The sequence below is a fragment of the Etheostoma cragini genome, chromosome 9 (assembly GCF_013103735.1).
Source record: "Etheostoma cragini isolate CJK2018 chromosome 9, CSU_Ecrag_1.0, whole genome shotgun sequence".
Lineage (NCBI taxonomy): Eukaryota > Metazoa > Chordata > Actinopteri > Perciformes > Percidae > Etheostoma > Etheostoma cragini.
In genome coordinates, this window is record NC_048415.1 from 19,496,985 (window position 1) to 19,517,654 (window position 20,670).

At 42.9% G+C, this 20,670-nt stretch overlaps 1 protein-coding gene across 2 annotated transcripts in view; it reads left to right on the forward strand.

Annotated features, from left to right (window-relative positions):
• The window catches only part of ncanb (neurocan b), a 137,511-nt gene that overhangs the window by 48,653 nt on the left and 68,188 nt on the right, over positions 1–20,670 (forward strand). The window contains exons 5-9 of one of the 2 annotated variants that reach the window (XM_034881613.1): positions 3,641–3,815; positions 5,644–5,771; positions 8,388–8,681; positions 9,629–10,498; positions 15,627–16,829. In XM_034881613.1, the coding sequence (XP_034737504.1) occupies positions 3,641–3,815; positions 5,644–5,771; positions 8,388–8,681; positions 9,629–10,498; positions 15,627–16,829 (2,670 nt within the window). The remainder of the gene's footprint in view (positions 1–3,640; positions 3,816–5,643; positions 5,772–8,387; positions 8,682–9,628; positions 10,499–15,626; positions 16,830–20,670) is intronic. The other variant, XM_034881614.1, reaches the window with a different exon arrangement.

Genomic DNA, 20,670 nt, shown 5'->3' on the forward strand with positions numbered 1-20,670 from the left:
AGGCACCGTCCCAGACCTCCACGCAATGTTGAAGAGGCGTGTCAACCAAGACAGCCCCTCCACACCCAGAGCTTTGAGTGAACTTGAACACATTAAACATCATTGACCTGGGCCACTTAGGTGCTGTTGGTGCACTGAAAGCTTAATGTAACCAAGATGGTAGGAAACCAGCAGTGTGTGCTTTTGTCAAATACTGTTACTCAGAGCGCTTTATGTGGCTCTCGCTGGCTTAACTATATGGGAAAAGCATTTACTGGATTATCTGGATCCAGGACACCCATATTTGTGGAATTACCGGAATACCTGGGTAATTTAGCTGCAGAGCTTTCATCAGATTATTTCCAGGTCACTTACTATTTTTAATGATAGGCTATTATAATGACTACAGGGAATCACAAGATGCATTCAACACTGTGCACTATGCTTCTGCTGCTACAAATCCATGCTAGTGTTGCTAGCAGCTCCAACGGCCCAGTAGCCTTATTATGTCACCCAGACACAGCACATTTTCTGCTATTGAGAATCACACAGACACACACCCCCACACCTTAGCTTTTTTGTAGCTCAGATGTGAATATACGCAGGAATAATGTGTGTGCTTGTTTTTACAGGCCAATACGTCTTTACATAGTTAGCATTTCAACAAGTATGCTATCTGATATTCTCAAACTAAGACCCACCTCATCTTTCCCCATAAGAGAGGTCTACGTTTAGTAGGCAAGACCACTGTCACAATGCGTGGGAGACCCTGCATCCCCCCTCTTTTTGGTCAATCTATTGACACACTATGCAAACCATTTCTTCGGAGAGAAACCAATTACGTAGCTGGCGAGGACTAGCCATCTCCAGGGCTTAGTCTTAATTGGCAGTCACGCTACATAGTAGACCACAGCCGTCTTCACACTAATTCTACAGAGTGCTTAACATATTAATTAGCAGGTATTGATACTGCTTAGTAATATCAATATAATATTAATCCACACTGCTCTTCTTATAGAGTAATTTTGTGTGTGCGCTGACAACATGTCCTTCCTCTCTTGCCATCTCTTTCTTAATTTTTCTCCTGCTGCCTCGTTCTTCTACTCGCTCCTTGTTTAGTCTTCATTTTCTTTCTTTTGCTTGGCACATATTGACTGGCTGTGTCTTGCCAATTAGAGAACAGTGCCATTTACAGCTGTGTCAGTCGTTGTCTGTGGTGAGATACTGCTCACCATTAACTGGTGTGAAGACAATAGATAGTATATCAGCACTGGGCATGGTCAAAAGCATATTGTAATTGTTTACATAACTTCTTGGGAGCCTGGCTTAGCCGCACTAATTTACAAATGTGCAATTTGCTATTTAGTTGTAGCTGATTTGCAAATTGCGCATTAGTGTGAAACCTCTCAGTTCATTTTCGATTTCCAAGGAGCATTATCAACGATGCAGACCAAAAGGCCTGTGGATGCAATGTAATAGACCTACAACCAATTAGAGCCACACCACGACACGCCATGACATGACGCCTTGAGTGACACATGCGAGGTGAGGCATTGGTTGCTCTGTTTTGAAGCAGGAAAACATGGTGACCGGGTCACAAATAGTCTCAATCTACAGCTAAAAAGTACCCTAAAATGTTTTTTCTGAAAATATTTTAGTCAAGAAATAGGCAATACAGTATTGTACTGGATTTGTATTTTGATACATTCTTTGTACTGCGTTGAAGCATGATGCTCCTCATCCCCCCCCCCCCCCCCCCCCCCCCATGTGAGATAAATGATTGTGATTGGCATGTCCAGTTTTTCTTTGGCTGGAAGTTTAAACGGGACATATCTGCCAGTACAAATGAAACACGAGCTGGCAAATTCATCTGATTTCCAGGCTAGCACAAGACAGCTTTAGCACTTTATTTATCTTTTTGCATTGATAGCGCCCCCTAGTGTTCTTGAGGAGACGTGACAATCTAGTTCCCTCCATACTTTACACAAGGAGTCCGCCAAAATGTATAATTTTGTGGACTTGAATTCCTAACGGATTGAAAACCAACAGGCTTGTTGAAAAGGGGGAAAGCAAGGCTATGGGGTGCTCTTGTTAATCGTGCACCCTGATAATTTACAGTGCATCTTCTAGCAACGCAAATGTCTAAGCTTAAACCATGTTTTTACAATTCTGTCCAAAATCTTTTGCACAAAAGAGAAACACACAGTACGGCAACATTAGTATCATTTTATATTTTTGTAGGCAAAAATAAGGAAAGAATTCAAATTTCAGTTTGACTTTAAACAAAGTAAACGTTGTAGCTACTGTTTAAGTTGTAATGCAGTGTAGTGTACTAAGCAATATTGTCAGGGGACAACTGCGCAACAGTGCTACAATGAGGGCAGCACACAGTCATTAAGCATAGGGCCTACCCACAAATGGTGCCTTCGTGTTCTTCTCTCCGGAGACTGTGTGGGGATTTGTGCAGATGCAGGGGGTAAAAATAGAGGCATGTACTGGGCATCCGACTCTCATGTGGAATAGGACTGGGTTTCCCATACGGAGAGGAAACCCATTTGTCTCTCTAGTGTAAAAACTTGCCAGCAAATTAACATCTCTTTTTGGAAAACATCCCACAGCCTCCAAGGAGAAAGGATAGAATGTGAAAAAAATTTAAAGGAAAGAAAAACCGTCCCCCCAAAAAAGGAGGAATTCTGCTCCAGAGAATAAGACTAAGATGACAGAATGGCTAGATGGATTGTGGGAATTGTGTTTGTGTGCGTGTGTGACACACAAACACACATGGCCCTGCTTGCTTTTGTCGGCCATAGCCTGGAGTGCTGATGCTCAAATTGCTATGTAGGCCTCCATCTCGCAGGAATCTCTGTCACTCTCCCAGACAAAGCCGGCACAGATAAAGGAGCCGTGTTAGTAGCAGATGCCCATTGGCTTTTCATGTCGCTGGGTGCTCCTCAGGGGACCAGTGTGAACGGCAGGCAGAGGTGGGAGGTGAGGGAACGTGAGACGGACACTTCTGAAACTATTCCCATGGAAAGGAATATTCACTTGGAATATATGTCTCACTTCACCCCCACTTCAGTAGTTTTTTTTGTTGTTGTTGTTGCTACTTCCCTTTTTTCCCTCACTTTTTTGTATTCCTCTCACCCTCTCTTTCTGTCTCTGTTCAATATGCGATGCATACAATTTATGCATCGCCTTGAATGCTGTGTATCTCTATTTCTGTGTTTGCCCTCTTGTCTTTCTATCATGAGTACGGCGGCAGGCGGTGGTGGCAGCAGTGTGACATGTGTCTGCACTCTTAAAGCAGTAAAATAAACATCACCAGTGTTTGTTATACACCGTATCCAAGGGCAACATCTCTTTTCTCTAATGATAACCCAACTGACGGCGATGCAAATGAGACTCACATGCACAGGTTGTTGAACCTGAACGCTGTTGTTTCTGCTTACGCAGACAGAACAATGATAGTACATGATGTGGATGTCTTGAGGGCTCTGTGTTTTTGTATCCTGGAGCCTGCACATGCTCCTGTTTTATCGGTTTCAACGTTGCAGTTTATAAATAGTTCTGTGACCCAGAGTTTGTGGGTCGTAAATACATGCAATCAGTTTCCGGAGGAGCCTCACTACTTTCAATTACATGCTGTGTCTCTTTGCTCCAGGTGTGGTGTTTCACTACCGCGCCCCTGACGACCGCTACGCCCTGTCCTTCGCTGACGCCAAGAGAGTGTGTGTGGAGAACTCAGCAGTCATCGCAACACCAGGCCAACTGCAGGCTACGTTTGCTGATGGATATGACAACTGTGATGCTGGTTGGCTGGCTGACCAGACTGTACGGTAAGGTGGTGGCTGTTGGAACAAGTCTCAAGCAAACACTCTTTACTGTTACTTTGGGTACTTTTGTTTTACAAGGCAGTGTCGTTGATAGCGGCAACAGCATGAAACACAATTGAGACTGAGTAATGTGTAATGTGTAATGAGTAGAGTTGCAATTTTGGCCTATACATTTTAAAATACTGAGGTTATTCCTTTAGTTAATGGTAGCTGGCAAGCCAATCAAATCTGCGCTGATTATCACATACGGTGCATTTGAATATCCTGTGCTACATAATAATTAGCAGTCTTGGGCTTAGAGTATCAAGGTTTGCTGGCAGCTGTTGTTTGTTAGACCAGGCTGCTATTTTAAAACCTCCATCAGACAGTTGTTTCAGCTTGATTTTTTTTTTTTGATTGTGTGCCACATGATCAAAAAAGAAAAAGAAATGCACTACTAAGAAAAGATGCCTTAAACCAAAAAAACCTGTTCTTGGATTTACTGTGGAACAATGAAAATGGCAATGTTCAAGTCATTTACTGTAGAAATTTTTGGACTTTCTATAAACACAAAACTGTGCATCATAATTGTACCTTATTGCTTGTTTGCACACTGGAAAGGCTGTTAACTACATCCGCCCCTTCTGAGCTGTCTATCAGTCCAATGCGTGTGCTTCAGCCCTTTACTTTCCATAAAGTCTCTCTTAACCTTACCAGTCCGAGCTCATCTCTCAACAGCGTCCTCCATATCTACATTTTAATCCTAAAATTGCAGTTGCTCAAGTTGCCGGGCAAAATGACTATTGTCTTTCTGACATGTTGCTTTTCACAAGCTTCCCGCGGCGCAGCTTCCTTCTCCTGTTTCTTTCTCACCTTCTGTCCTACGCGCCATTGTTTTCACTTGGGAGTTATCTAATTGGTCCAGATCCAGGAAGCTCCTTCTGCACATCAGCCAGGAGGAAAGTGTCCAATTAATACGGTGGAAAAAATACAGACATCAGCCAGAAAGAAAGAGGCTGAGGGTGTAGACACTACACAACTTAGTTCTCTTGTTTTACTCGCTGCATAAGAGCTCTGCTGGTGTATGGTTATGTGCAGGCATGTGTGTCTTCTTTCGCATGTATGATTGTGTGTGTTTGTGCATTTGTGTGTGCATCTGTTCCTAGTACTTCATAAGTCCCTGTATGCCAAGCGTAATCTTTTAATCAGCCTCTTTGCTTGTGCCCTGGTGCTGCTGAAATCAATGTTCTTGTGGAATAATTGCTCAGTTGGAGCCTGAATATAGATCGCTGTTTTCTCAGCCCCATAGGCCCCACTGAAGGAATTTCTGATTCTTTTAACCTATCCTTGACTTCCTAACTCTCTCTCTCTCTCTCTCTCTCTCTCTCTCTCTCTCTCTCTCTCTCTCTCTCTCTCTCTCTCTCTCTAATATTATAGCATTATTAGAATCCTTACATTGCCTGAGCATTAAACACATTTGGAAGTGATTCTAAGTAAGTTGGAGGGTAATTCTTCTGTTTGACTCACACTGAGGGCAGAATGATTAAAGAAAGCAAGAATGTGTAACTCCCACTGAATCTTAAGCCAGTTTCAGGGGGGGATATCAATGTGTTCATTTAGTCTTTGGGTAATATATTTTGGTAATCTCTAGAAAGGAGATATACTTAAAGTTATTGTATTTGGGGCAGAGGGTGTGAAAGTGTAAAAGTTAGTTATTTTAATCTTAGTTTGTATGCGTGTGAACACAGACTCGTCCCCAGTGAGCTGAGTTTGTGTGTGTGGCTGCCTTTTGTCATGGCCAGGCGGTATTGATCTCCCGCTCTCTGTCCCTGTCTCTTGATTTTCTCTGCAGGTATCCCATCCAGTCGCCACGGCCTGGTTGCTATGGCGATCGCGAGGACTCACCTGGAGTCCGTAACTACGGCGATAGGTCGCCTGATGAGCTGTTTGATGTCTACTGCTTTGCTAAGCAGCTTCAAGGTAGGAGCTAGGAGCTTCATAAACTTGGGTTTAGTCATGCATGGCTTGACGAAGCCTTGGGTGCAGCGTGAGAACGCCGTGACCAGAACTTAATTCTCTGTTAGCACAGAAAGGACGAGGGCAGTAGGAGAGGTTGTGGAAGCGAGAGGGAGAAATAGAGACTGTATTGAGGCCAGCTGTCATGTTACAATCTCCTGCAGGCATAAGCGAAGGGGGTCAGTGGTGTTATCCTAAAACTTCACTTTTTGATTTGCAGTACCACAAGCAATTGCTCTGTTCTAACGTAAGCTGCAGCTATATCGTATAATATCGAGAACAATGCTGATCCTTTATTTTACTGTCTCCTATTATAGATCCTCAACTGGTGAGGATGCTGACTGTTTACTTCGGATGTGTAGCTTTAATCTCAGTCTGTAGTGTGTAGCCATCAAGTGCATATTTAAGGCCCTTTTACAGTGCTCGCCTTTTTAAAAGAGTTAGCGGGAAGTATTACCAAGTCAGCTGGATACAGACCAGCTCAACCAACTCAGAGTTATCTTTTGTTACATACTTTACAGCTGGTATAATCTGGCATTGCAGACATCAACACCGAGGCTTGTAAGCCAGAAATAAGAAGCCCGCGTGTCTTTACTTTCTACTGTGTGACACCCAAAACCCATTGCTTCAAAAATTCCCAAGAATTTTGTGTGGTAAATCTGCCACCAATGTCGCTGTAAACTGCATATGTGCAATGCTAGAGGGGAAAGCTTGACATGCATAGCAACAGTAACTAAGGGTTAGAAAACAGGTAAGGTGCTACTGGGCACAGCCAACATTAGATCAGATATACATATCCATTTTAACTCCACTAAAATCTGAGCACTGTTAAACCTTTCATAGCAGGTTCAGGAGGATGGAAATTTATATAATCTAATCAATGTCCACATAACTGGATGCCCTCGTTCCTCCATTGGGGCCCCCACTATTTATTGTGTAATAATGAGACCATGTTTCTGGTTGGTTTTCCCTACTCCTCACGCGTAGTTACTCATCCAAAATTTGACGTCAATGAATCAAACCCTGCAAACTTACTCCACAGCCTTCATTCATGACATATAGTGCAACATAGATCCAAAGCACCCTTTCTGTTGTGGAAGTGTAGTTAAGCCATCACGCGCTGCCACTGCTGCCACAAATGGTCTTGTAGCCTCATCACCAAATATAGTCTACATTCACATCATAATCAAGTCAGCAACAGTGGACTTGATTATGCAATCAGAACACAGCAGGGGTTAGTCTATCTGGGTCAGTTGTTCTGAGTACAACTGTTAAGCAAGCATAATAGTAGTAGGAGTTACCGTACCAGAGCTACTTTGTAAATATGTACTGTACATATATACTGTATATATATATATACACATATATGGACACGCTGTGTGTGCTGAGTAGAGAAGATTGCTTGATCACCTGTAGACTTTGTATCCAGCCGTTTACAATTTAATTCAGTGAAATTAACAGCCTGGTGGAAACAATCATGATTTTCAATCAAACTGGAAATACTAGCTGATACATAGCTAGTGTTTTTTTCTCTTGTTCTGTAAAACAAAATATAAACCAGAAGCTAAATTAAAATGCTTAGATGTTCAGTACACACCCATGTAATGCAACATATCGAAGTTCAATTTGAATTGGGAAAAATCTGTTATTTTTTTTTTATTTAACCATAAACCAGTATTTATTAGCAACTGTACACCAGCCTCCACTACATATCTCATTAACTCATTATCTTTGAGCATTTCGTCTTACACAAATAATCCCATTCTCCCTCCCTCTTCTTTCGTTCTGTTTGCATCTTCACCCTTTACCTCCCCTTCTCAGTTCAATACATCGCATTACCATTCTTTACTCTTGGCATTAATCTCCTGGATCCTCATATTGAACTCCATCTGTTCTCCGCTTCTCCCACTGTCCACTTCTCCAGCTCATATTTTTTTCATCACATACTGACCTGCCAGTGGGTTTTCTGATCATGCTGTACTATTTTATTTGTGTTGCACAGATGTTTTGGTCCCTCTGTCTGGCTCGCTAAGGCCCTATTTTGGATTACTATTGTATCCACATCAATCCCACTTCTCTTCAGCTTCTCCTTTCTTCTTCTCCTTCACTCATAGTCAGCATACTTGTCTTTCTTTTAGATCCCTCTTTGCAACTGCTTGGAATTCAAAGAACTATCGTTATATAGTCCCTTCTTTGAATGTACTGATGTTTTTTTAATCACTTTTATGAAAGAATAAAGTGCATAGCAAGTAAAACTTTTCTCTTTTCACACACTTCAAGCCTGCACCTCCTATTATTGCTTTGGCAAAGTTGAAAAGGATGAAAAGGAAATGGCTAAAACTTATTGTATTTAAAGTAAAAAAAGTCTCAGATGCACACACATTACATAAAACAGACACAGACTGAAATGTAGCTACATCTCTTTGTACAACCATACAAACTGCAAAACTAACTAAAAACCTGCAATCACAAGACAACTCAACAAAAGAGATCTGGGGGCTAAAATGCTTTCAGTCTCTTAACCATGCATGATGACACACTGAATTAAACTCCCCGCTTCTCTTCTTCTCCTCCACCCAGGTGAAGTCTTCCACTCCACAGTGCAAGAGAAGTTGAGCCTGGCCACAGCCTCTACCCACTGCCATTCCCTGGGAGCTCAGCTGGCCACTGTGGGGCAGCTCTACCTGGCTTGGCAGGCTGGTCTGGACCAGTGTGACCCCGGCTGGCTCGCTGACGGCAGCGCCCGCTACCCTATCAATGTTCCGCGGAAGAACTGTGGCGGAGACGAGCCCGGCGTGCGGACCGTCTACAACAACCCTAACCGCACCGGCTTCCCCGACACCACAGCCCTGTATGACGCCTACTGCTACCGAGGTACGACAATCTCTGTGATGATAAACTTGGCGCACCATCAGTGTGGTAATTGCCATGGCAACAACAGAGGGGTCTGGGGACTTGCTTTTCTTCCGGCTTTTTAATTAGCATGGCATGTTTGTGTCACACATGAAGTAGTTGTGAAGAGATGACATTTGTGTCTCCCGTAATAGGTTTGCGTCCTTGTATGATGTGTGTAGTGAAGTCTGAGAGAGAGAGAGAGAGAGCGAGAGAGAGGAAAGTAAGGTAGAAAGAAAGAGAGATACAAAGAGCGACAGCTTGAAGGAGTCCAACTGGAGTTTGCAGAGACTCTGTGTCTGACCTTGTCTTTTATCATGTGCCAACTGAGACTGGAATAAATTAGTTTCATCTGGAGTCTGGATTGACTTTACACCACATTCTGTTCACTGATGATTTGTCTATTGTAGGTTATCAAACTTATGATTTTGCATCTGGAGCTTACCGTAGGTTTTCTGACCTCCATCGATTGTAACAGTCTATAAACAATTATATTTCCACAGATTCCACAGACAAAAAAAAGTGACATTTTCATCTAACAATGTCATCTTATGAAATTGTCATTGAAGCGTAACATGTACATAATCCAATCGTTTTTAGTAAACAAAAACAGCATGAGAGCAGCGCAGCAGAGCATTTGTCAAAACAAATAGCTGATTGATGAAGCTCTACATTGCACCAACAAAGCAAAGCTATGTGCACATTTACATTAATATTTAAATCAAATGACGTCTTTCAGATCTCTAAAAGTAGATACAAATGGTAATAGGTTTTGTTTAATATCATAAATGGGGTTCATGTAAATAATATTGTTGATACAATCTCATTTATATTGCATGAACACAATATATGCATGTTTGTTAATTTGAAAATGATTGGATTTTATGATAAAGCGGCTTTTGTTGTAATGTGGCTGTTGTGTGTTGTAGGCCACCATTCAGCGGGGGTCCAGGCTGCAGAGGCACAGACTCTGTACAAGGCCCCCAACCCAGCAGCAGAGGCCATCTCCTCAGATACTGAAGCCCAGCACAGTGGCCCTTTTTCCAGTACTTCCTCCTGGACCGGATTGGTTGACTTGGACAACACAGGGGTCCACTCCATTGCTGAAATCAACAACTCCTCTGAGATTTCTGAAGAGCATGTCGTCATCCACCTAAGGCCACAGAAGGGCTGGGATGAAAACCATGTTGGACCCAGACGCAGCCAACTCAGCCAGGAGCAGTCTGACGGCACAAACAGCAACACCATGGGCCTTTCTGACCTCGAGAGCCTGGAGAGCCATGGAGGTTCTGCTCATGAAGAAGAAGATGGTGGCTATTTCGGATCATCTGACACCCCAACATTATCCTCCATAGCGTCTTCAACTCCCCAGCCTCAGACCGGTAACAGTGTGTTGGCCGAGTTTGTGAACACTCTGATGAGGCCCTTTAGGTACTGGAGAGGAGGTGAGGAGGTGCTGGAGACAGTAAAGGGAGCTTCTGTGCTTGAGGAAAAAGCAGGAGCGAACCAGACGCAGGGAGAGGCATCCAGCAGAAACCTGAGTATAACAAAACCAAGTGAAAACAAGGGCAGCATAGACAATGCCATCACGGAGCAAAGAAGTGGTAGTTTTTCCTTCAGGACTCCTACCAGTGGACAACAGAATCCAGAGGAAGGTCTGTCCGAGCAGGAGAAAGAGGTGATGCCACTGATTCGATTAGTGCCTGCAGTCCAAAGCACGGGGCGAAATGACACCGCCATCCAGCCAGAAGAACGAGCCCCCAGCACATTTGCTGATGAGCCTCAATCCAACGGTAACGGTATGAGCTCAACATTGTTTTTTGATTTTTGTGTATGTATCCTAGAAAACTAAAGTTATAAGTATTCTAAGTATACAGAATGAAATAGAAATGAGGGTCAATTGAAACGGTTCTATTTCAAATACATGGTGCATTTAAATGTCACTGGTAAATACAGTATCTGTTTATGGCAAGTTTTTTGCCTCTGTCTTTTTATGTATGCCATAATATATTCGTCTGCAGGGCAATTTTAATTATCACTGTAGATTTCATTAAACAGTAATTGCAAGTAGAGCCCGACTGATAAAGGATTTTTAAAACCGCTACAATACAAATATTTAGTACTCTAAAAAATCCGAGATTACGATATATTGGCAAACGCGTAACAAAACATAAACAGATTTCCCTAACATTAGTTATTTGTAGTATGATAATAATTAGTTTTATTGTCACCACAGAACAGAGGAACATCAAAATATATTAAAGTTCTAAAGATATGAAACTTAAAGTCCTTTGTTCAAAACACAATAAAAAAAAAAATCAGTGTTGCCAACAGGAACGTTGTAGAGCGTCCTCTGGTGGACAAACTATGCAACGCTAACAGTCATAACATGGTTGACTGGCTGTTAATATTTTAGTTTTAAAATATTCATTTATCAGAATAATTTATTTGTCATTGTAAATGATTCTGATGAATGATTATTTTAAAAAACTATATACAGTGTATTCTTTTATCGGACATTATAAATGCAGATACAAATTAGGAAATGCCCAATATCGGCCAATAAGAAATTGGTATATAGATGTAGATATATTGGTTGGGCTACAATTGCAAGCAAACAAGAGGGGAATATAACATACAGTAATGCAAAAATGTGTGAGTGAAGACTGTTTGGCAGGAGGCTTTGATTACAGCAGAAGAGTACAGGCGAAGCTTGAATTTGAATCTACTTTGCCATAAAAGGTTTGCCCGCATAATGTATGTCATGTTTGTTTAGAACAAAGCAGACCTGCATCACAAATTACAGCTTATTTTTTGGAGTCAAATAAGTATTAGACTATTCAACTGACTGGTATTAGCTGTGGAGAATATATTAAACAGATGAGGAAAAATAAAGCAACTTGACCAATCATGGATAGAAGTTTAAGAAGTTTTTAGACTCAAAGAGAGAAAAGCTCTGGAGAGTATGAGAAGGCCCGGGGGGGGTCCTTTGTTTGTGTGTGCGTGTGCGTGTGTGTGTGTGTGTGTGTGTGTGTGTGTGTGTGTGTGTTTGGGCGTGTTTGCGCGTGTGCGTGTGTGTGTGTGTGTGTGTGTGTGTGTGTGTGTGTGTATTTGCGCGTGTGTGTGTGTGTGTGTGTGTTTGCGCGTGTGTGTGTGTGCGTGTGTCAGACAGGTGACATCCATAGTGGAGTGAATTACCCTCAGGAATAGTGCGATACAACACACAGATAGAAAGGATAGAAAAGATAGAAAAGGTCACCAGGTCAGCGCTCATGTGTTGCACCCTGACATGCTGGCACCAAATCCAAAATCACCTCCTCTATTTTGTGACTGCAGGGGTAAAGGTGGACTAAAGATTAGAGGAAACGGCTCGCGACTGGACAGTTGGTGGACCAATAACTACCAGAGCAAGGCACCTGCTGTAAATTAAAGCTCAGGAACCTTATCATTGGCCAAAAAGTAGAGAAAACAAAGTGTACCATAGCCTTGGGTGGACGAATGCAGTTTTTTTGTAATGTTTATAACTAATAACACATCCTTGGCATCAGCCAAAGGTGAGGATACAAAGAAAGATTCTCCCGCAGACTGCCAGAAAAATGATTTAATAAAAGTGATTCTTTCTCAGCTACCATTTGCGGGCTTTATTAATATAAATGCTCACTGCTATGCTACCTGAAATCCGATGCCAACCCCCACGGTACTAATGAAAATCCAAGCTTTAGTCCGCATGCATTATTCACAGCCGTATCCAATTAACGTGGAGGTTGGGCTGCACTGCCATTTGCTCTCACCTCCATGTATGTCTCTGCTTATTAGGCCCCAGCTCTGTGAAGGTAGGCGGTAATGATCACTACGGCGAGGACGAGCAACACAAGTGGGGGAAGAGTAGACGGAGGAAAAGGGAAGAAGGGGAAGATGGTGGTGGGGGGTTGTTATGGAAAGATGCCCAACTGATGTCTCTTATTGCACGCCGCAGGCTAACCCTTGGATCTTAGTAACTGTTGTGCTATGTTGCCTCTTTGATTGAGGGGGGTGCAAAGTTTTGCACTGCAGATGGCACATCCAAGAAATATTTCAATATTAAATCAAATTGTTTGTGAAAATTTGAAAAAGGCCTCTGAATGTAGGGCGATGAATTAATGATAACCCCTGCAAATCCAAATATTTTGAACATTATATTCAATGAGGAATTATTTGGTTAAGCTCCAAGCCGGAGCAATCTGCCGCAAATGAAACTCATGTAGAATCTGAATCAGCTCTACATGCATGTCCTGACTGTCTGTCAAGGAAATGCATGTCTGCTTCACACCAGTCTCGTCAGCCCCAGAGACTGAATTGATTTGATGGGCGACAGTGGGTTCTGTGCGCTGACACTCAATGTAGATGCTCCTGACATGATTCGCATCATCCAGCCATGCAATAACTTCTCCTCAGTCTTTTTTTTTTATCAGATTCCATATCTGCAGATGGACTGAGGTGGCACCGGTGCCAGCTTTCTGTGTGTCTCTCTCATTGTCAGCCTGCTCTCTCACAATTTAATATTATGTCTGCCTGACCCGAGGGATTTCTCTCAGCCCGTTTACTCCAGTAAAGTGGAGTCAACACAGCAGAACCCCTCACAGTGGAAGCACACAATTTCCATCTGAACGGGGTTTCATTAAAAGTTTGTTTTGCTGCATTTCAGTGTTGAGCTGTGGCTTTTCCACCAACAGATTCCAAGCGTCAGAGCTGAACTTAAACCACGCTCAAATCATCCAAACCTACGCCTAATTGACCCATTTTATTTATGACATGGACCATTACTTAGACGATCAAACCAGATGAATGTGTTTTAATTATTCTCACTTCCATCGGTGTGTGTAGTAAAAGTATGTAATTAGCTATTTGGATTATTAATAGGACAATTACGCCGGCTTACACGGCTCTTAGGGAAATGAACCTCAGGCTCATAAACCTCACTTGGGCATGAGGCAACATCGGACCTTCTGAATAATTTACACATATTTTAATATTTTAAGCATGGACATATTTGCGTATGTTGTCCCTCTCATGGTAAATGTTGTGCTGGGTTGTGTTGCACACCCCCTGCCGTATTGCTGTACCTTTCAGACATGTTTACTGAAACTGAGGACAGCCAAACCAAGCTGAGTGATGATGATGGTAGCAACACTAGCTGGTCAGTAACACGACTGCACTGCAGCCCTAAAAAAAAAACACACCAGCCGTGACTCACACATGCAGACAGAATGAATTATTGATGGTGTAGACAGTGTCTGGTTTAAAGCCGTAAGCTGATAAGGTACAGTGGACCACTTCATCCAAATAAACAGGTCGAGATGGAGCTTGTTGTGTAGCATGCCATTTGCTTATTGTGTTGAAAGTGCTCCTGCGCTTCTCCGCATGACTTCTCTCACCGCAGGCAAATGTGTTCCTTCCTGCAGAAGGCTGTTTGGAGTAAACAAAGCCACGGGCAATTAGAAAACAGGGACAGAGAAGAGAAGTGGGAAATTACTTTGAATACAACCTTCCATCCTTTTGTGTGTGTGCCCAAGTGTGTTGAAGGGCTTCCACAAGGGATGGCTCCCATCTTTGTCTCTCCAGCAACTTTAGTAGCCGCACTGATCAGCTCCACTGAAGAGAAGGGGCAGTGGTTTCACCTGGTCGCCCATTCAATTCCACAACCAACGGGATAAAATCTGGGTAGGGAAAGGGAAAGAGCACTTGTCCCTTCCTCATTACCACCATTGAGGTGCCCTTGAGCAAGGCCCTTAACCTCAATCGGACCATTGTTGTACTGGAAAGCTTGCAAGTATGAATTTGTAAAACTGTCTACATCTCAGTGAACCTTACCTGAAGAAATAAAGGTTAAGAAAAAAGAAAGAAAAAAAAGACGCCCCAAAAATGTAACTTACATTAAATGACAGTTAACGGCTAAAGAGTACAGTTTGTCTACAACCTAGAAAACAAAACCCTGGGATCAAAGGGAAATTTACCATAACTCCCAGTTCCATTGTCTTTTTTTTATAATGTCTTTGTCTTATTCAAACTTCAAAGGGCACAACTAGACACTAAAAACATTACAGACTGTTAGGAATTTACGTAGGTCACTATGGAGCTTGTAGAAAAGAGACAATTCAATTTTAACATGAACATACAGCATGATCACATTTATAAACGTGAGATTCTGCAGGTAAATATACTATGTGTTCACATTATTGCAAGTTGTTTTGGAGGTTATTGAGCAAAGTTTAACATGTAATGAGGCAAGAAAAGTTTTATTGTTGAGATGTAGGATTACATCTGCCCTCAACACATTTGAATTGGATTATTACATTGGATTATTTATTGAAAAAACAGATGTTAGACATGAGGAGGTTTAAAGTCCCTGAAAACTCAAAGACAAAATCTTAACTAGTGTGTGGTTGACCAATCTGACCTGATCCTTAATGAACACAGTGTTTTTGTCAAAGTTTCATACCTTTTGTAAGGGATTTAAACCTTAAAGCGTATTTGTCTGTTCCACGGTAAGCTATGAACAGGTGGAAAACAATCCCAGTGGATGTGAGTTCTTGCTTAAGTCTTTACACAGAGTTGAGTCTATTAACTCCACATTCCAAAATATGAATTGGTTTATAGTGTAAGAGCAGATAAAAAGACAATTGTGCAATAAAACCAAATCGGGTACATAAAGTACTGTAGTCCACACATGAAAACCCAGTGCTCACACCACTGATCCAAGCAGGTTCGTGTTTTCATAATCATTTTGAGACTAAGCTCCCTGTAAGAGTTATGTGGAGCCCATGTAAGCCAGTCTTGAGTTTTAATTGCTTATTCCACATACATAAAATTAAATCCACCCCCGTCCTCTCCAGCCCCATCATTTTAAATCATATTAATTAGTCTATTCTGTCTCTGTGTTCCCTGTAGGATTCACTGCAACAAGTCCCAACGAGAGATCCCCACACAGTGAACATGTCAACCTAGCCGGTCCTCAGGGTCCCAGAGGAGGCCCGGCCTTTGTTCCTGCCCCCAGCAGCCACTTTCGATGGGCCATCAAATCCATGCGTGGGTCTAAATTAGGCCCCCCTGGAAATGTAGCCTATGTGGGTAAACGTCCCACTTGGGTGCCTATGGAAGCTAAAGCAGGGCCACTCGAGGTGATGACCCTGCCCACTTTTCTTCGACAGGACAACTCCGAAAACTATTCAGGCCAGGGGAGGGTCCAGGACGGAGAAGATGCTAAGTCTCCAACAGCAGCCAGAACTGCATCAGGGGAGGAGAAGGAGACCGAGGGGAGCAGTGAAGGGAGCAACTTTCCCGGTGGGTTTGAAATGAAAGCCAACAACTTGGACGGCAGTAGTGTCAAACTGAGTCCTGAAACAAAGTCGTCACCCAGCCAAAGCCAGACTGAGCTTGTGACTGTGGCAGAGCACACCACTCTGTCCCGTTGGCAGATAGTGCAACAGCCCAGCACCCCAGCTCAGAGCTCCCAGCAGCCAGACACAGCAAGCGAGGCCAGGGGAGAGATCTTCTACGTCCACAGACCCACTGACAACCTCTCCTCTGCTTCTTCACCAAGACAAGAAAGTAGTTCCTATTCAGGTTTCACTCCTCTTTTATGGAAGCAAAGCAAAGGCACCAGCGGAAAGGAGGTGGTGACTCCCACACCCAAAGCCCTCATGGAGGTGCTGACAACCTCTGAAATGACTACAGTGGAGCTTCTGACAACCAGAGACACAGAGAGGACGGATCATATCAGCACAGCAACCAGCACGGATAGTTCCTCAAACAGCGCCACTGCCGAGGAGTCGTCTATTTCCATTTCGTGGGTTCAGGAAGAGCGGGAGAAAAGCATCTCGGCTTCCCCAGCACCCAGTGACGGATCTCAAACAACCACAGGTGTCATTCACTTCACCACCTTTGCGTCAGACTCCAACGTTGGCGCCACGGAAATGGAATCCAGGTCTGCAGTGTCTGAGTCCTTTGTGGTTGGAAGTCGTTGGACACCTTTCAAAAGCATAAGCCCTAAGTCAGAGGAACCCAAAGCCTCGGTGTATAAAGACAAGAAAGACACAAACAACCCTTTCGGCATGGTCGTGCCCAACTGGGCCTTCGGGCTCATGCCATCAGGTACGTGAGCTCCCCAGTGTTCCCGGTGAATGAACTTTACTGTCAGCATTATCTTGATCATAATTATGAGTGATTATCTAATCAGTAGCAATTCAGTTAATTATGTACTGTATGCAGCTCAGTGAGAGCCTGGAACATCACTCACTTCACCGCAGTCCCAAGGTGACATACAGTAAAGAAATGGCAGCATGTTAACACAGCTGAATGCCTTCCACCTGAGTTCACAGCCTCTGCGAATTGAATCAAATATATACACCACTATTTCCTTACTGTATCTGTCTCTTGTTGTTTCATTCTACATTGCCCCTCTCTCTCCTAGTCTGACACGCATCATGCAGTCTTAATGCAGGCTTGTTCTCTCTTCCTCCGCGTTGGTTTAGAGAGACAGCTCCAGACAGCAAGGCGGTGCACCGAGGCGAGACCAACTAGGTCTTAGAGAAGTAATTAGCGGGTCAGAGTGAGTGCAATTAGGTGAACTGGGGAAAGGCGGAGGTCCTAGTCCCCAACAAATCAATGTAGACACAAACTACAATATGGGACTTGTAATTGACTGCGGCCTCTTCTCCTTTCTCATTTTTAAGTTTGTCCATGTCCTCTCGGTTCATTCTCCCGCGGTCGGCTCAACTTTCTCCTCTCGCGCTCTATCCCCAAACTTGTTGCTCAAAATAATAGCAAGTGTTTGCCTCAACATGCTCCCATTGATTTCTTTTTACAGTTAATGGACCTGCTACTGCGGCAGAAAAACCACCAGAGTAAATGAACAGAACAAAGGCTAGATACTGTATATACTGAGGGCTACTCGTCTCATCCGTGTCTGAATTTGTAATCTTAACGATCAAAATGTGTTCGCTTATGTTTAATGTATATGTCTAGAATCACTGCAATATTTAATGTGTGTTTGTGCCATCCTCAGCTCAGTGCATTTGGTATTTTCGGTTTTTCCAATCATTAGCCGTAGTGCTCAGTAAAGTGCATTTTTAAAACTGTTTCTTTTGAAGTCATCGCATGGAGATCTCAGAGCTCGTAGGGGTTCAGCTGCATTTACTCTACACCGCTAAAAAACGAGGATAACAGCCTATTGAGAATAAAATCATATTATGTTAACACCTCCGTCTATCAGACAAAAATTTGACTAGAAGTGAAGTCAACAGTTGAAAATGTGTCATGAACTGTGAAATTACTTTGAATGAATGAATGTTTTTAGATTAGCTGCACTCTGTTTTTTACCTACTTTCCCACTTGACTTGTGTCACGGACCTTCTCCTGGGAAGATTCACCAGTTGATTGCCTCCCTTGTTTCAACCATTAGTGACCATTGTCTGAGAATTGTCTTTCTCAGGGGAACTGTCTTTGGTCAAGTTTACAGGATTTTGTGAGGCAGAGGACTCACCTTCTTCCCTATAATAACAGCAGTAGGATGATGTGGTTTCAGTACAGAGGGCAGTTGCAAAGGCTCAGTGCTTACTGTGGAGCATGACCATGGCGTTATCACTTATTGTAGTGAAAATAAATTTCACAATTCAGTCAGAAAATAAAGGTGTTGGTTTATGTACAGTTGTGCTCAAATGTTTCCATACCCTTGAAGAATTGGTAAGATATATTGTATCTACCATGTGTAAAGAAAACATGAGTGAGCAAAACACAAGTCTTTTATCTGTAATGGGATTCACATTGAACTGTAGGTCCTAACAGAATGGCACAATCATAAAACAAAACATGGCAACAAAGAACAAAAAATGAACCGGTCACTGTTGAAACGTCTACATACCCTTAATTCTTAATACTGTGTATTGCCACCTTTAGCACCAATGACAGCGTGCCGTCTTTTGTAATAGTTGACTATGAGGCCCCGAATTCTTGAAGGTGGTATAGCTGCCCATTCATCTTGGCAAAATGCCTCCAGTTCATGCAAAGCCTTTGGTCGCCTTGCACGAACCACAGGTTTGAGATCTCCCCAGAGTGGCTCGATGACATTAAGGTCAGGAGACTGGGATGGCCGCTCCAGAACCTTCACCTTTTACTGCTGTAACCATTGGAGGGTCAACTTGGCCTTGTGCTTTGGCTCATTGTTGTGCTGGAAAGTCCAAGAATGTCCCATGCGCAGCTCCCGTGCAGGAGAATGCAGATTGTCTGCCAGTGTTTTCTGATAACATGCTGCATTCATCTTGCCATCAATCTTCACAAGATTCCCTTTGCCTTTAGAGCTCAACCCCCCCCCCCCCAAAACATCAGTGAGCCACCACCATGCTTAACGGTGGGGATGGTATTCTGTCCACTACAGGCCTTGATGATCCCTCTCCAAACATATTGCTTATGGTTGTGACCATAAAGCTCTATTTTGATCTCATCACTCCACTTTACAGTGTGCCAGAAGCTGCGAGGGTGTTTTTATGCATATTATAACCAGGCTTTTTTGTGGCATAAACGCAGTAAAGGCTTTTTTCTGGCAACTCGACCATGCAGCTCATTTTTGTTCAAGTACCGTCGTATTGTGCTCCTTGCAACAACAACACCATCTTTTTCTAGAGCAGCCTGTATTTCCCCTGACGTTACCTGTGGGTTCTTCTTTGCATCCTGAACAATTCTTCATGCAGTTTTGGCTGAAACCTTTCCCGGTCTACCTTGTCTACTGGTTCATATCCTTTTCCATCTTTATAAAGTTCCAATACCTTGTTACGAGGGTCTTTTGAAAGTTCTTTCCTGCTCCCCATGGCTCAATATCTAGCCTGCTTAGTGCATCCACGTGAGAGCTCACAAACTCATGGACTATTTATACACAGACACTACTTGCATTTACAAAGCCACAGGTGTGGGAAATAAATATAATTGCCATTTTCACCCATGTGTGTCACTTTGTGTGGCCGTGACAAGGCCAAACATTCAAGGCTATGTAAACTTTTGATCAGGCAGTTTGGGTTATTTCTGTTACAAATATTGTTTAAAAAGCAGCCAAACAACTCTGTAAAAACATATGTCTTCATATGATCACTATGCTATCAAAGACAGTTATTTTGCATGATGATTCATATTTTCAAAATGTATGCCAAAATTTCAACATGTATGCCAGGGTATGCATACTTATGAGCACAACTGTAATTGCAGCTCAAAGACACTCACTTTCTTCAGCTTGAGTAGTAGATTGTTTATTACAATAGGATCTTAAAAGAAACCAGGAGTACATTTTTCTTCTTTATCAGTATTTCTGATACAATGCCATTTGAGTAGCCCTGCTCTTGTTGAGTGATTAGAAGGCAGGAGACCCCCTCCTTCTGAATGACCTTTTGTAGTTGTCAGTTATTGTACAGAGAAAATTACAGCAATGGTTGTCTGCCCATTACAGCAGAGAGAAAGAGACAGAGAGGAGGTAAAGGGCAGAAGGATGGACAGCTCTGGGAAGGAATAATGGGGGAGAGAGAGGGGTGAGTGTGTCCTCAACTATGCTGTAGCTGGGAGTACATAAACCTCTTTAATCAATGATCAGAGACTACACTTACACAGTTCCATGGGCCTCCAGAGAGCATGTTGTTCCTCCTCGTCTTTTTTCCCTCTTCCTTTCTTCCTTCTCTCCCTTCTTTCTTCACATTTCTTTACGTTTCTTTACTTCCTTCCAATCATCATTTTCTGGTTTGTTGTCAGGCCAGTCTCAGCCTCTCTCTGTCCTATTTGGCCATATATCAGAGTGATAAGACACTCGTATATAACGCTGCATACAGCTTTCCAATTCCACATTGCTCTGGTCTCCAGCTAAACCCACACAGATGTGTGGACAAACACACACACACACACACACACACACACACACACACACACACACACACACACACACACACACACACACACA